Genomic DNA, 14,940 nt, shown 5'->3' with positions numbered 1-14,940 from the left:
AGAAGAAAAAAAAAATATTAACTTACTTTAAAGTATACTAAAGGCTACATAAGGTACTAGTTATAGACAAGACTTTTGGCTGCACAGGAGGTCAGCGTCCCAACCCTCACATTGTTCAAGCTTCAACTACAATATTGGTGCTTTAACATGGAGCTCAGTACCAAAAAATAGTTGCCGTTATGATTACAATGACCATTTCACTTAATTGTGTTCACTTTCACACTGGGTTCCTGGGTGGGAAGAAATAGCATGGGGGTTCACCCTGAAGCAGGAAGGAGAGGAGGGGGCAGAGACAGCTGAAGGGAGCCCAGAGCCAGGCTTAGGTATGTACTTAGGATGGTTACCACCTCCCACAGGGAGGCCTCGGCCCAATCTACAGCAGTGCCTGCCAGTGACCATCCCATGTTGATTCTGGTTGGTGGGAGTCAAGAAGGAATGACACTCTCCTCCACTGCCACCCTGCTCATACTGGAGAATGGCCTCACCAATTCTCCCATCAAGTTTTGACCTTAAGAAAGAACTAAACATACAGTATTATATACTTTTAGTATTAAGTATTATATTTTTTTCGTATATAAGTATTATATATTTATACTTCATTAGCAACTTCTAGTAACCTTTAGCAAACCAAGACTGAGATTAAGCCCACTGCACTGGACCATTCCCAAGAAGAGAATTTAAAATGGCATTTCTGAAGTTTTTAGAAGTCCTCAGGCTTCTTTATTGGATTTTCCCTGTGCTGTTTTTTTTTATCACTGCCTTGGCCAGATTTCAAAAATTAATAGTTTTGGCTTAGAAACAGAGTGACTGATGTTAAAGCACCATATTCCTCTCTGATAACTCCCGCCACCCTGTTCCTTTTGTTTTTCCAGGTATGCCTCCATCCGAGCTTTGCGCTTAGCAGATGGACCTGACGAAGTCCACCTCTCGGCAATCGCAAAATTGGAGCTTTGGGACCAAGCCAGAAGCTTGAGGGCCAAGGTGTAAGGAGGCGACACCGCCTCACCTCTAGACACACTGCTTGAGCTCCAGAATTTGACTCTTGTTCTGTTTCTGTAGCAGTTTGAGCACAGGATTAATTATGCACTTTTGGTAAAGATTTGCGGATCTATTTTAATCAGTGGGTTTTATAATTCAGGGGTCACACAGGATTAATCAAGTTAATAAGAAATTCTGTAACTGTTGTCATTCAGTCTAATACCTAACTCTTTTGCCTTTACTTTTTAAACACTCAACTAGTAAAGAGATCGTGAAGTAAACTGGAGAGCTTAAGCATAGGCACACAAATATCTTTACTTTTTGATTCTCATGAATTGTTCCATTTAAATAAATATTCAAGGAATATTAATCATTACTTTGTAAAAAATATGGTGGGATCTCCTTTTTAACACTCATTTAGGGGTTGGTTTAACACTGTCATCATGTTTGCATTGGAGAGGGATGCATGACTGATGGGTCATTTTAGACTTCATATCATCACAAGCTTCATAATTCAACAGGAAGCATTTATACATAAAACTGAAAGCAGTTTAAACTTTACTATAAAATATGGCACATTATGAGAAAATGTAATTAAGAAAAATTTTAGTTATGTTAATTGGAATATGGATGTTTAAGGTACAAGAAAGTTACTTAATTTTGAGATGAGATTAAAGACAGTCTGCTTTAAATGCCATCCTGTTAAGAGCAAACTTGCTGGTGGCCATTTAAATCAGCTCTGCTCAGTGTGGCAGCCAGTGGCCCCATGAGACACTTGAGCACTTGGACTGCGGCTGTGCAACTGAGGAAGTGAATGTTTTACTTTATAAAATTTTAATTTAAATCATTTCTCAACTTAGTTACTGGAAAACTTTCAAGTATGTTTGGAATAACTTGGCTATATGAATTCACTTTTTGTAATGTAAATTTTATGATATCTAAATACGAGCAAGTATTTTGAATGGTTAATTTTGCATCTGAATTAAGAAACAGAGTAAGTATAAAATACACACCAAATTTTGAATACTTAGTGTGAAAAAAGAGAAACATTTTATTAATACTTTAAAAATACTGATTAATGTTGAAATGATAAAATTTGGATATACTGAATTAAATAAAATATATTTTGCCTGTTTCTTGTTACCTTTTTAGTGTGGAAACCATTGGAATAGTTAGTAACTGGTAAATTTTCAAATTAAAGTGTTTCTAAAAATTATAAAACTGTTTTATTAGAAAGCTTATATAATATCACATGAAGTTATTGATGTCCAGAGATTGTTTCAATCATTTAAGTATCTTGAGGGGGGACAGACATTTGACAAGACCTGGGTTCTGGTTCCTTGTGTGTCATGTGGGCTTCTTACATTTGTCTTTGAACCATGACCTCTCTGCACCTCATTTGTCTTTCTACTCACTGGAATTAACTTTGAAACCTCAGGACCCTTCCCTTACCTACTCAGGGTTTGTTGTGATAATCACTGAGGCCATATGGAAGCACCTTGATATTTGTGAACCACAATAAAGTACTTTACAAGGTATCCTTCTCTAAAGTGGATAAAATCTTAAACCAAGCTATTTAACTCCCTACCTTTAATTCATTCAGATAAAATGTTATGAAGAATATTAAGGGTTGGTCACTATGCTGCAGTCTACCTGGGACAGTCAGCGAGGTTCACCATGGATTTGAAGCCAAATGGCTTTAAAATATGAAATTGCCCTGTAACACCCATATTATTCTGGATATTATGGAAGGAGTGAACTCACCAGTCAGCAGCAGGGACCTCGTGACTGCCCAGCAGGGAAGTTACCGTGAGGCTCTATACAGAGCTCATGGAAGCCGCGCGAGGCTCTATATAGACTCATGGAAGCCATGCAGGGCTTATCCTGGGTAGTTGAGGTGGTTCACATTTTAACCCTTGAGAACACACAATAGAAAGTTCAGCTGATCATGGAAGAGCCAATTTCCTCATCAACCTGTGGTTTTTCACACAGCTTTCCCAAGGTCAACATTACCCGAGTTCTTCCCATGATTGTAGTACATGCCACAGGCCTGCTCATATTTTGTCCAAGAGAACTGAAGTGGGTGAAGAGCAACAGAGTCCAAGCACAGCGTTTCGTACTTTGATAGAAAGGCTGCATAAAGCTCACAAAACCCACTTTCCTCATTCTTTCTTAATTAAACTACAACAGTTTCTGGGAAGTTCAGAAGGAAAGTACTTCTTACACAGGGTTCTGAGGGGATTTAAATTAGTAAAGGTCTTAAATAAAGGATATTATAAAGTGAAATGTATTTAAGAAAATGTCTTCTATGAACAAATGCCCTGTTTTGATCAATCCAGGCAGCCTTGGCCCAGCTTGACTCTTTCACTCACACTTGATGATCCCTCCCCCAAGAAGTAAAGTGGGTGCAGACCAATCAGAAGAGATCTACTGAGGTTACCAGAAGATTGCTCTTTTTTTTTTAATTTATTTGCATAGTGGTGTCTCCTCTATTCCTGGAACCATACCTGACCTCCAGCAGGCACTCAACAAAGGTACTACTGAATGGCAACTTGCAGGCCCAACCAAGCCATTTCCAGTGGCTTTTCCATACAAATGGCCTGTCTTGGCTCATGCTGGAGACTTTCCTAAAATCTCTCAACAATCCACAAACCCCAAACAAGCAGCATCTGGTGTCAGCATGCCACATACCTCTTGCTAAGTGGCCCCAGGCCCGGCACTAGCAGCCTCTGGCGTCAGTTCCCAGCTTGGCCTCTCCTGGGCAACTCCAAGCCCAGCACAAGTCGCAGCTATCTGCAGATCACTCTGAAGCTCCTGCCAAGTGGTGCCAGGCAGGGCACAGGCAGTGACTGATCTTGGCTTGCAATTCCCAGAAGGCCCTAGAGCCAGCACACCCCATAGACAGCCTCAGCCCATGCCAGAGCACCACCCAGTCACCTCCAGGAAAGACACACTCGAGGAGAAGAATCACTGAGCACCAGAGACCTGCTGAAGCGAGTCCTGCTCTATAGGGTTGGCTCCTGCATAGCAGCTGCTCCACAATCCTAGTAGCCAATGGGCCTGGAGGTAAATCCCTCCCATTGACATGCCAACATCAATCAAGACTCAACTAGCCCTGGCTGGGTAGCTCAGTTGGTTAGAGATCATTCTAATACACCGAGGTTGCAGGTTCGATCTGTCAGGGCAAATATAAGAATCAACCCATGAATGCATAAATAAGTAGAACAACAAATCAATGCTTCTCTTTCTCAAATCAATAAAAAAACAAAAATTAAAAAAAACTCAACTACAACAGGAGGTTGCACACAGCCCACAAGGGGTTGGGGGAGCGCACCTGGAGAGCAGAGCTTGAGTGACCGGGGATGCTGTGCCAATGGGCCCTACAGGATACCTATTACATAAGGCCACTCTACCAAGACTGGGAGGTGTTGCGTCTCTACCTAATACATAGAAACAAACACAGGGAGGCAGCCATAATGAAGAGTGAAAGAAACATGTCCCAAATGAAAGAGCAGAACAAAATTCCAGAAGAAGAACTAAACAAAATGGAGACATGCAATCTACTAGATGCAGAGTTCAGAACACTAGTTATAAGAATGCTCGATGAACTTAGGGGAAAGATGGAAGAACTCAGAACTTCAACAAAGAAATAGGAAACATAAAAATGGAGATAGAAAACAAAACAAAACAAAAAAAGAATACAATAACTGAATGAAGGATACATTACAGGGAATCAACAGTAGAGTAGATGAAGCAGAGAATCAAATCAGTGATTTAGGAGATCAGGAAGCAGAAACACCCAATCAGAATAGCAAAAAGAAAAAAGAATCTTAAAAAAATGATGACAGTTTAAGGGGCCTCTGGACCAACATCAAGGGTACCAATATTTGCATCATGGGGATGCGAGAAGGAGAAGAGAAAGAGCAAGGAACTGAAAACCTATTTGAAGAAATAATGACTGAAAACTTCCCTAACCTGGTGAAAGAAACAGACATACAAGTCCTGGAAGTGCAGAGAGTCCCAAACAAGATGAACCCAAAGAGGCCCACACCAAGACACATCATAATTAAAAATGCCAAAAATTAAAGATAAAGAATCTTAAAAGCAGCAAGAAAAATGAAGTCAGTTACCTACAAGGGAGCTCCCATTAGACTGTTGGCTGATTTCTCAACAGATAATTGGTAGTTACAGGATAGTCATGGGGATGTAAAGTATAGCATATGGAATATTGTCAATAATACTGTAATAACCATGTATGTGTCAGATGGGTACTAGACTTATCAGGGATGATCACTTAGTTATATAATGTCTAATCACTGGATTGTACACCTGACACTAATGTAATACTGAATGTCAACTATAATTGAAAAATAAAAAATTATTAAAAAAAAAAAATGAATGAATGAGCATGGATGCTTTCTTGATCCATGATTTGCAATCCATGAGAGTTTGACAAAGCATTTATTTACAGGTCTACTACTAAGAGAACAGAGAAGAAAGCCTGAGCCCCAGCCCCTGAACACAGAGGTTGGACAGCAGACCCAGAATGGAGAAAAACTGGGGCTGAGACAGGACACTGGTGCTCAGCGGTAGGGGTTGCACAACAGCTTGGGCAAATCAGTTGATGAAACAAGATCTTTAATAAGTATTTAACAATCCAGGGAAATGCACATCTACTTTTTAAAAATTTCCTGGTGCGGTGATAAGCTTTAGGTACAGAGGGAAGTCAGGATACCTAAGAAAAACAAAACCATTCTTGGTGGTGGCCAGAATTTTCCAATTTCCCACGTAAACAGGATTCTGGGAAGTGTCCTCACTTAATTCAAGGCAGCCAAAAAACATTTAGGGTTTATGATCCTGCCACAATGTTTTTATTTCTTTTTCAGTATCTCTTTCTGATTGTGGCGATTACGTGTTTATCGTGAGAATCCACGAACATTCCAGTGTAAGAATGCGGTTGGTATAAGTCCTGTGAAACAAGGGCTTTTCACTGCCTTATCTTTACCCAAAAATATGTAAACAAACAAAGGGTGATTATCTTGGCGTGGTGTCTCCCTCAGGACACCCAAAGTAAGTATTGCTCAAATGGAGACTGGGCATGTGGTCAGGGCCTCCAGGGGCATTTTACCAGCACTCCTGCGCCTGCTGGGTTGATGTCTAACACCACCCTGGTGAAGAGGCGTAGTTCACTTTTTAAATAGGTGAAAGTGGAGACTGCAGACGCCTCCTCTCCCCACTGCGCTTACCTCTTTGACTTCGATTTCTACTGTTTTTGTTTCTTCCTTACTTCACACCGCCACATGGGCCTTCTGCTGTTCCTCCAATACCCTAGATTTTTAAAAATTAGAAACAATATTTATTGTTAAAATAGGGCACTCTTAAGGGAAAAGAATGTGCATGAAGAGCCTTCCTGGATTTTCTGTTATCTCAGCATGCCGAGACTATTGATTCAAAACTTTCCTCACTGTGTAGATGGAAAAGCTCTCCACCGATCCTCGTTTTACTTTTTTTTTTTTTTAATGCAATCAAGTAATCAAATCAAAACCCAACTGTTAACAGACTATCTGTCTGTAGGCACATATGCCCAGTCCATCTGGACAGACAGACAGAAGCGGGCCTCAAGTCCACATCTTCACATGCAGGCCAGGATTAGAGGTTCCCTGGAAATCAGGTGGGTATTCCTAACTCGGGACAGAAGTCCCATCTCTTGCTAAGCTGGTTGAAAACATGCACAGTGTCTCCAGCAAGAGGCTGAAATTCCCTCATTAGCAATAAGTATTTTGGGTATAATAGGGCAGCTCTTTGGCCACAGGTGTTATCTGGTCTAGAAGCTACTCAACTCCACCTCCAAACCCTCTAGAGATCCCTTAAATTGAGAAGAATGAATTCTGTCAAATGTTTTAAAATGGCACACCAAGTTATACACGGAAGAGGCTGTCGTTCAGGCAACAGCCTCACCAAGTCCACACACCGCTCTGAGCCCAGCACCCTCCACCCCTCGGCCCTCAGGATGGCCTGGTCCTGCCCACTGCTCCTCAGTGGCCGCTTCCAGCATCCAAAAGCCTCAAGCAGCCTTCAGCCTCACAAGTCAGAGGTGGCCTAACTAGGGGACTTCATAACAACTTCAAGGCCCAGGTCCTACGGTCCTACTTCAAGGCCTTGGCACTTGCTTTTCTGTTTGCCTAGAAAGCTCTCGCCCACTCCATATTCCCAAGGCTTGCTCCTTTCCTGAAAATGTAACATTCTAGGTCACCACATCCAAGTTTCAAACACACATTCCTTATGCTCGTCCAGTTTTGTTCTGAGAACTTTCACCATGTACCATACTCTCTCTCTTTCCTTTTTTTTGGCTGATTAACCCGCTTCCTCCACTATAAAGCATGCTTTAGCAGGGAGGGGTTTCTGTCTGTTTTGCTCACTGCTATGCTATAGCCTTAGTATCCAGGACAATGCCTAGAACGTGCATACTAGGTCCTCAATAAATATTTGTTGAGTGCATGAATGGAACTCCTCCAGCTGGAGGGCAGGAGCCCCATGACATTGGCTCAACCTTTATATCAGGAGTATGGTGGGGATCAAATATATGGTGACGGAAGATTTAACTTTGGGTGATAGGCACACAATGCGATATACAGGTGATGTGTCACAGAATTGTACATTTGAAACCTATATGATCTTACTAACCAGTGTCACCCCAATAAATTTAATTTAAAAAATGAAGTATGGTAGCAGAGTCTCATTTACTCACTGACCATATAGATGCTTTAAAGAAGACCTAAAGGCATGCTTCTCCACCCTGGCTGAGCATCGGAATCCCAAGGGAGCTTGACATGGACACAACTGCCCCTGTCTCAGCCCCAGGCCCAGGCCCAGGCCCAGGCCCAGTGTTGTGACTTCAGTGGTAATAAAATATACCAGGGATTCTGGTGAAATGAGGGTTGAGAGTGGAGACTCACTTCCTGCCAAATCCTAATGAGGTCTGTTAGGATGTTTGACTGCAAACACCAGAAAGAGACTGGCTAATGTTAGCAAAAGGGAATCTGTTAGGTGGGTGTGGAGGTGGAAGCCAAGGCGGTCTGGAGGATCTCACCTAGACAAAGGGAGGGCGACCCCTGCAGGGCTTACCTTCCTCTTGACCTGCCCACCAGTTCTCTGTCCTTGGCTTGTCTACTCAGGCTCTGAAGAGCATTTGGTTGGCCAAACTCAGGTTACAGGTCCACCCCGGCCTGTTCTAGAACAGGAAGAGAGAAGAGAAATATAATGCAAGCCACGTGGGTGATTTAAAATTTTCTAGTGTCACGTTAAAAAGAGTACAAAGAGCCCAGCTAGCGTGGCTCAGCAGTTGAGCATCGACCTATAATCCAGGAGATTGAGGTTCGATTCCCAGTCAGGGAACATGCCTGGGTTGAGGGCTCAATCCCCAGCAGGGGGTGTGCAGGAGGCAGGTGATCAATGACTCATCACTGATGTTTCCATCTCTCTCTCCCTCTCTCCCTTCCTCTCTCTGAAATCAATAAAATATATTTAAAATATATATATTTAAAAAAATGAGTACAAAGAAACATATGGAATTTTAACAATATATTTTACTTAAACTAATCTATCCAAATATTATCATTTCAACATGTAATCAATATAAAAAGTTATCAAGATATTTTATACTTTTCCCTCCAAATCCAGAATATAGTTTACATTTATAACTCATCTTAATTTGGAAACTGAATTTTCAAATGGAAATACTTGAACTGTAAAGTTAACTATATAGAGAGTTAATAAAATTTAGTTGAAAAAGTTGATTAACATACTCAAATTGTTCCAAACGTTCTTAAAAGTTTTCAAAAGCTGAATTGAGCATCAGTTTTTAAATTTAAATAAATTAACTAAAATTTTAACTTTAGTTCCTCAGATATATTTCAAGTACTCAGTGGCTACTGTATTGGGCAGCACAGCTCTGTCCCTTTAGCGTCCACAGTTCAACACGTCATCTGGATACCCTCCCACCAAAGTCACACCCAGTGGGGGAAAGGACGGGACATTAATAGAAGTGGAGAATGGACACTGACCAGCCAAAACAAACTGCCGCAGGGTGATTTATCTCTCTCATACTTTTGTCTGGGGAAGGAAGAAAAAAGTTAACTCCAGTACATTTCCTGAATTTAAGATAAAAACAAAACAAAACTCAGCATTATAAGGAATTAATTGCTAAGTGTTTCTAGTTTACCAAGAATCCTGTGCTAACCATCCCTGAAGATTATCTGAGGGGAAACTGGCATTTGTTCAGGGCAGTTAGGGTTTCCGACTGGAAACAAAATGTTGGCTCTAATAGTCAGTGTCTTAAGGTTACATGGTTGACTTATGGGCCAGAGTCCTCTCAGCTTGGTTGCAATTAATAACGATCTTCTCATGGAAAAAGGAGACATTTTTTATAAAATTCAAAGTTGTGGTCATCAATTATTCCCTCCCACTGATCCTCTGCAAATTTGTTTACAATCAGATTTTTGGCTTCAGAGGAAATGGTCCCCAAATGGCTTACTTGCTGCAATTCATTCCGGTTAGTCCATCTGAACTCCTAGCTCAGGATGCGAAATGAACTTCCCACTGTCAGGGGCCAAGCGGGGATCCTCCTCCAGAGGGGTGGCCCTGCAGGCGGCCCTGTTCCGCACCTGGAGGGAGCGCCCCTTCCCTGGAGCCGAGGAGCAAGCGAGCTCCCTGCCCCTGCCTGCTCACAGGTGACCCTGGGGGCCGCTCTTCAGCCAACAGACCTAGTGAACCTGGAAGTCCACCCTCCTCCTTTGCTTGAAGTTTGTTTTAAATTCTAAATCCTGCAGAAACTGTCGGTAAGAAGTCTCTTTCCAACCCTTCAAGACAGCTGAACGGAGCAAGCAAATAATTGGACACGCAAACCCACAATGTATTGTGATCCTCACACACTAAGTTAATGATTTTCTCTATTTTTAGCCTTTCTTTTGCTGGCAAAGTTCGAGACAAAAACCATCCAGAAGAAAAGACACAGCAACAGCCACTCACAGAAGCGTTAAGGTTTGGCCAGAGTGCAGCGTGAGTGCTGAAGGACCCGATATATTTCCTTCCTACTCAGTGTTAGCTCTGCTGCCTCGTGAGTCTTTAAAGGATTTCTAATTTATATCTAGTTGAAGCCACACAACTCTAGACCAACTGGAACTGAAAGGTTAACTTTGGCGTTGAGATGGAGGATGCCTGCGCTCCTGGGCCAGCCAGCCCGTCCAGATGAGCGCCTCGTGGGGGGCGCACTTGGAACCGGCCAGGCTGTCCTTGCCCTTAGGAGGGACTTCACACAGCTGAGAATTCAACCCCCAAACCCCACCCACTTGTACGAGATAGGGCCAGATTTTTATCAACCACACAACCTTGAGAAAATAAACTGGTACTTACACAGGACAATGAAAGAAAATATTCTCAAAATTTCCCTGTTAAGATCCCATTTCCACTGTAGACACCTGTGTGAGATGAGTCTGAAGCAACATCAGCTGAAGAACCTAGAAGCAGGACGCAAGATAACAGGTGGGACTTCTCATTCGGAAACCCCAGTCCCAGCCCAAACCTCAGTGGGTCAGATTCTCAGGAGCTGGCCTTGATACTCAGAAGTCAGGAGACTGGGCTGGGGCAGGAATTTGTAATTTTGGAAACTGGCCACAGGGCGCTGACTCAGACAGCCCATGGCTTTATTAATGTCCATTGTTAAAGGCTATTTGCTATCACCATCCATTTTGTACCAGGTGAATTGGGCTGTTTTTTGTAATCATTAAGAACTGACTTATACAAGCATAGCCTAATTCATTCAAGAACTACTTAGTGAGTGCCCATTACATTCTAGGTATAATGCTAAATTCGGGGGGACTCTAAAGAAGGACATGACAGCCGTAACCCCTGCACTCACTAAACTTACTTCCTGTGGGGAGATGGTCAGTTACACAAAATGCTCTCTTTGAGAGTCTACATTATCAGAGAGTCACGGAAGGCTCCCAGACCTGGAAATGAGAGGTGTGAGGAAGAAAGAAAAATGTTCTGGGCAGGACAATGTGTGTGAAGGTCTCTGGGGAGAAGGTTGTCAAGTTCTAGAAACTGAGAATGATGCCTCATGAAAGGCCCCACAATCCAAGACGAGGCACTGGACTTGGTCCTAAGAGCACTGGGGAGTCATGAGAGGGTATTAAACATGGGAATGCAAGGATCATATCTGGGTTTTACAAATATTACTCCATGAAGAATGGACTGGATTCAGACTATGTTAGAAGTAGGGAAACCAGTTAGGATCCTGTTGCAATGATCCAAGAAAGACACATTAGAGGCCTACGCAACAGTGGAGATGGACTGGAGACAGATTCTAGAGATATTTAGGATATAAACAATTGATTTAAAATGGTGTGGCGAGCTCATGTTTCTTGCGTGGCAACTGGCTAGATCCAAAGGTTCACTCGGTTTTATTTAATGGATTTTGTATTTTTCACTTTAACCCTCTGATGTAGCTGGGATGTATGTGCATGTAAGAAAATGAGTCCTTTCCTATACACAGTGGGGTCTACATAATGGTTGGCCAGTTGCTTGATGAATCCATTTTTTCTCTCACCCAGATATATACCCTTGCTTAGGGGAAAGGCCATCTTTATCATATGCTATTTATCCTATCCTTGGACTGATTTTTCAGACTGTTTGGTTCGACTGACCTTTTGTTTTAGTGCCCGTACCACACTGTTTTAATTTTCTGTAGTTTTTTTTAATATACTTTAAAATTTGGTTGAGCAATTCCTTATCCGTTCTTTCCCATATTTATATAGTATTCTCACAAATGAGCCATAAAATCATTTTGTTGAAATTTTGATTGAGATTGCATTAAATTTACTTCAAGGACACCTCTGCAATGTCGAATCATCCTACCCAAGGATAAGACGTCTCCCGATTCAAGAATTCCATTTATGTCCCTCAGTAGAGGGCTAGCATTTATAAAATCTTGCACATTTTACATTAAGGTTATTCCTAAATATTTTATGTTTTTCTGCTGTTGTGGATACTATTTTTAATTATATTTCCTACACATTGTTTGCACATACAAAAGCTGCCTTTTAGTTTTGGATTTACTGATTTTTATTATGTATTGATTTTTAAAAACATAGTTTTTACTTATAATCAAAGATGCGCATGTTAGAGTTCAACGGTCAAATCATCGTTCAAAGTCAGTGATAAAAATATCAGTAGCTCCTCTGCCCCACAAACCCTTCCAACATGCTAATTTCCCATTCCCATAGGCAACCACATATACACTTTTAATAAGCATGGCGATCTATTTCTAAGTAATGCAGCTATACTACGATTCATCTCCATTTTAATTCTGAAAAAATTTAGTATCTTCAGAAAAGTTACATGAAGAGTGTAACTGTTACAGAAGGCAGCTAGTTAGTATTAACGAAAGAGAAGGAGCCAGACATCTAATGAGGATGGATTAACTAGGAAGCTAGTTTCACAGAAACTGCAGGGAACAGCAGCATTGCCCTGCCAAGGGGATTAATGCCCCTCCTCCCTCTCTCCCAGGGAACCACGGTCCGCTCCCTCGGATTAACGGGGTAGGGGGTGACAAAGAGTGAGGGGGAAATTCCTCTGCTGAGACATCTGCGGTGGAAACCAGATGTGAAGCAAAACTATGAGGCAAGTGCAATGGAAGCCAAAATGGTGACCATCAAGGGAAAATCTGGTAAAAAGACCAGACAGGACAAGGGCACAAAACCCTGGAAGATCCCAGAAAGGGGGAGGCACCAGCACTGCCCTGGAAGGATCCAGGAGAAAGGCTGGATAGTTTGAAAGAAAGCTTAACCCTTCCCAAACCCAAGGAAACAGAATCAAAGCTTAACAAATGCCTAAGGCATTTGCATTCTCTCCCTTCAGCAGCCGCAGGGCCAAAGCACAGCACCCACCCCGAGCTGGAGGACAGAGGCTGGGCTGGACTATCGGAGCGCAGTCCAGGGTGCGCGCACCCCGGCTTGGCAGGGACAAGCGCGGGCCTGTGGCCCCAGAGGCTGGACTTCTGCAGGGAGGTGGAGCGGGGCCACGGGGCCACGGATGAGACACCGGGCACGGCGTACCTGGGGCAGGCCCTTGTTTCCACTCCCGATGCCTCAAATCCCATGCGTGTATCCTGGAAATGCAATGAACAACTGTATGCCCTTACCTAGATCCACACTCTCTCTGCTGCTGGAGTTAGCTGCAGACATGCCACTTATCCCTAATGCAAGAACCACACTTGGGAAAGTTGACCTTGATAATAAAATACCGCTATTCATATAGCTTGCTATTCTGCTTCTTGTGAATTTTTGTTGTTATAGCCGTTATTGACTTAATTCTTAATTTAGAAAACTCAGTTGTTTTTCATCTTTTCCCTCGACCAAAGTTACGCGCTCTTTCACACACCGTTTTCCCTTTCCCAACATAATCGCACTGGCATCATAATTTTGTGCGCGCCAGTCAGACCTTACCTTACCATGTCGTATGTACTAGGATTATTTTGCTGTCCGGCTCTTCTGAATGCTTCTCTCAGGTACGTCAATGTCCTTCTTCTCAGTATATTCAAACACACAGCTTGTCTACAATTTCATCTTCTTGAAGAATTTGTTTCCAGAGCCTCTGATCTGCTCGTCTGGTCTGGTCTGGCTGTGCTCTAAGCCAGCGGCAAGGTGCTGCCTGAATTTAGAATCTCTCTTCACCACTGTCTGGAGGATCCCAGCTTCCTCTCCCGGCTCCCCCGTTCTAGTGGAGAGCATCCTTTGGGAGTTTCTTACAAAACATTCATGGTAAATCTGAGACCTCATGTGTGAAATGCCCATTTTTGTCCCCTCGTTCGGTTGGTAGTCAGGCTGGATCTAGCATCCTGGGCTGGGAAATCATGCTCCCTTAGACTTCTGAAGGCATCATGCTCCGTCCGAATTTTTAGTGTTGAGAAATCCAGTGTTGTTCTGATCCTTCTTCCTGTCCAAGGAATGTTCTCCCGTTCTCCTGGAAGCGTATAGGAACTTGTTTTCATATTGCAAAATTTCACAATGACCTGCATTGACAAGGGCTTCTTTTCATCCAAGGGGCTGGGCACTCGGTACATACTAACTGGGCACATACTCTTCCTTTCTGGGGAAGTTTTTGAAAATTCTTTGTGCCCTCCACCCATTTAGTCAGCTTGGGCTGCTATAACCAAATCCCATAAACTGGTGGCTTAAAACAACAAACATTTATTTTTCAAAGTTCTGGAAGCTCAAGTCCAAGATCTAGGTACCAGCAGATTCGGCATCTGTCCAGGGCTGTTTCCGGTTTCCCGAAGCCGCTTTCTCACTCTTTTCTCAAACTGCTCGAGAGAGCCTTCTGGGGCCCCTTTTATAAGAGCACTAATCCCACTCAAGAGGGTTCAACCGCCTCCAGAGGCCCCACCTCCTAATACCATCACCTTGGGGGTTACGAGTTTGGGGGGCACACAAAAACATTCAGTCCGGAGCGGTCTCTCTTCATGGATCTAGGTCTTTTGGGATAACGGGCCTCCAGGACTGGGCCTCTCATTTAACTTTTGTCTCCTCTTTTTTCATCTCTATCGTATATTCTGCTTCAGGAAATTTTCCTCAACACCTCTCAGTGCCTTCCATTGTTTTTTATTTCTGCTGCATTACTTTTTTTAAACTTGTAAGACGTGGTTTTAGTTCTCGGAAACAAGTATTTTTTAAGTGGCATCCTGTTTTGTGGCTGTAATGTTTACCCCTTAAGTGTATAAATGATAGCTTTCTTTTCCAATGTTTTCTTCCTTCATTGTTTTCTCCAGATTGCTTTTTTTCTTCTTATTCTCCGTTTTGGCCCCTTTCAAGCGTTTACTCTCCTGTCTGGCGGTACACACCGGGGCACTTTCAACGGAAGGTCTGACATCCCCAGGGTTTCCCACCAGGCTCAGCTGCTTTAGAA

The 14,940-nt window shown here is 42.7% G+C and overlaps 1 protein-coding gene and 1 long non-coding RNA gene across 3 annotated transcripts in view; one reads left to right on the top strand and one right to left on the bottom strand.

Annotated features, from left to right (window-relative positions):
- ACAD11 (acyl-CoA dehydrogenase family member 11) overlaps positions 1 to 1,584 on the top strand; it is a 56,100-nt gene extending 54,516 nt beyond the window's left edge. Inside the window, exon 20 of the mRNA XM_016224365.2 lies at positions 873 to 1,584. Coding sequence (XP_016079851.2) covers positions 873 to 987 — 115 coding nt within the window. The 3' untranslated portion in view covers positions 988 to 1,584. The remainder of the gene's footprint in view (positions 1 to 872) is intronic.
- A 6,460-nt stretch (positions 1,585 to 8,044) lies between these two features.
- LOC107546070 (uncharacterized) lies at positions 8,045 to 13,689 on the bottom strand. 2 transcript variants are annotated; one of them, XR_001604095.2, is made up of 4 exons: positions 13,482 to 13,689; positions 10,390 to 10,493; positions 9,042 to 9,090; positions 8,045 to 8,209 (listed from the first exon to the last, which is right to left on the bottom strand). It is a non-coding gene; the product is annotated as an uncharacterized LOC107546070 (long non-coding RNA). The 2 variants fall into 2 exon arrangements; XR_001604094.2 differs by having other exon boundaries at positions 8,045 to 8,204.
- Between the last annotated feature and the right edge of the window lie 1,251 nt (positions 13,690 to 14,940).

This window comes from Miniopterus natalensis, chromosome 15 (genome assembly GCF_054644295.1).
Source record: "Miniopterus natalensis isolate mMinNat1 chromosome 15, mMinNat1.hap1, whole genome shotgun sequence".
Taxonomy (NCBI): Eukaryota; Metazoa; Chordata; class Mammalia; order Chiroptera; family Miniopteridae; genus Miniopterus; species Miniopterus natalensis.
This window is presented reverse-complemented; position numbering and strand designations above follow the sequence as displayed.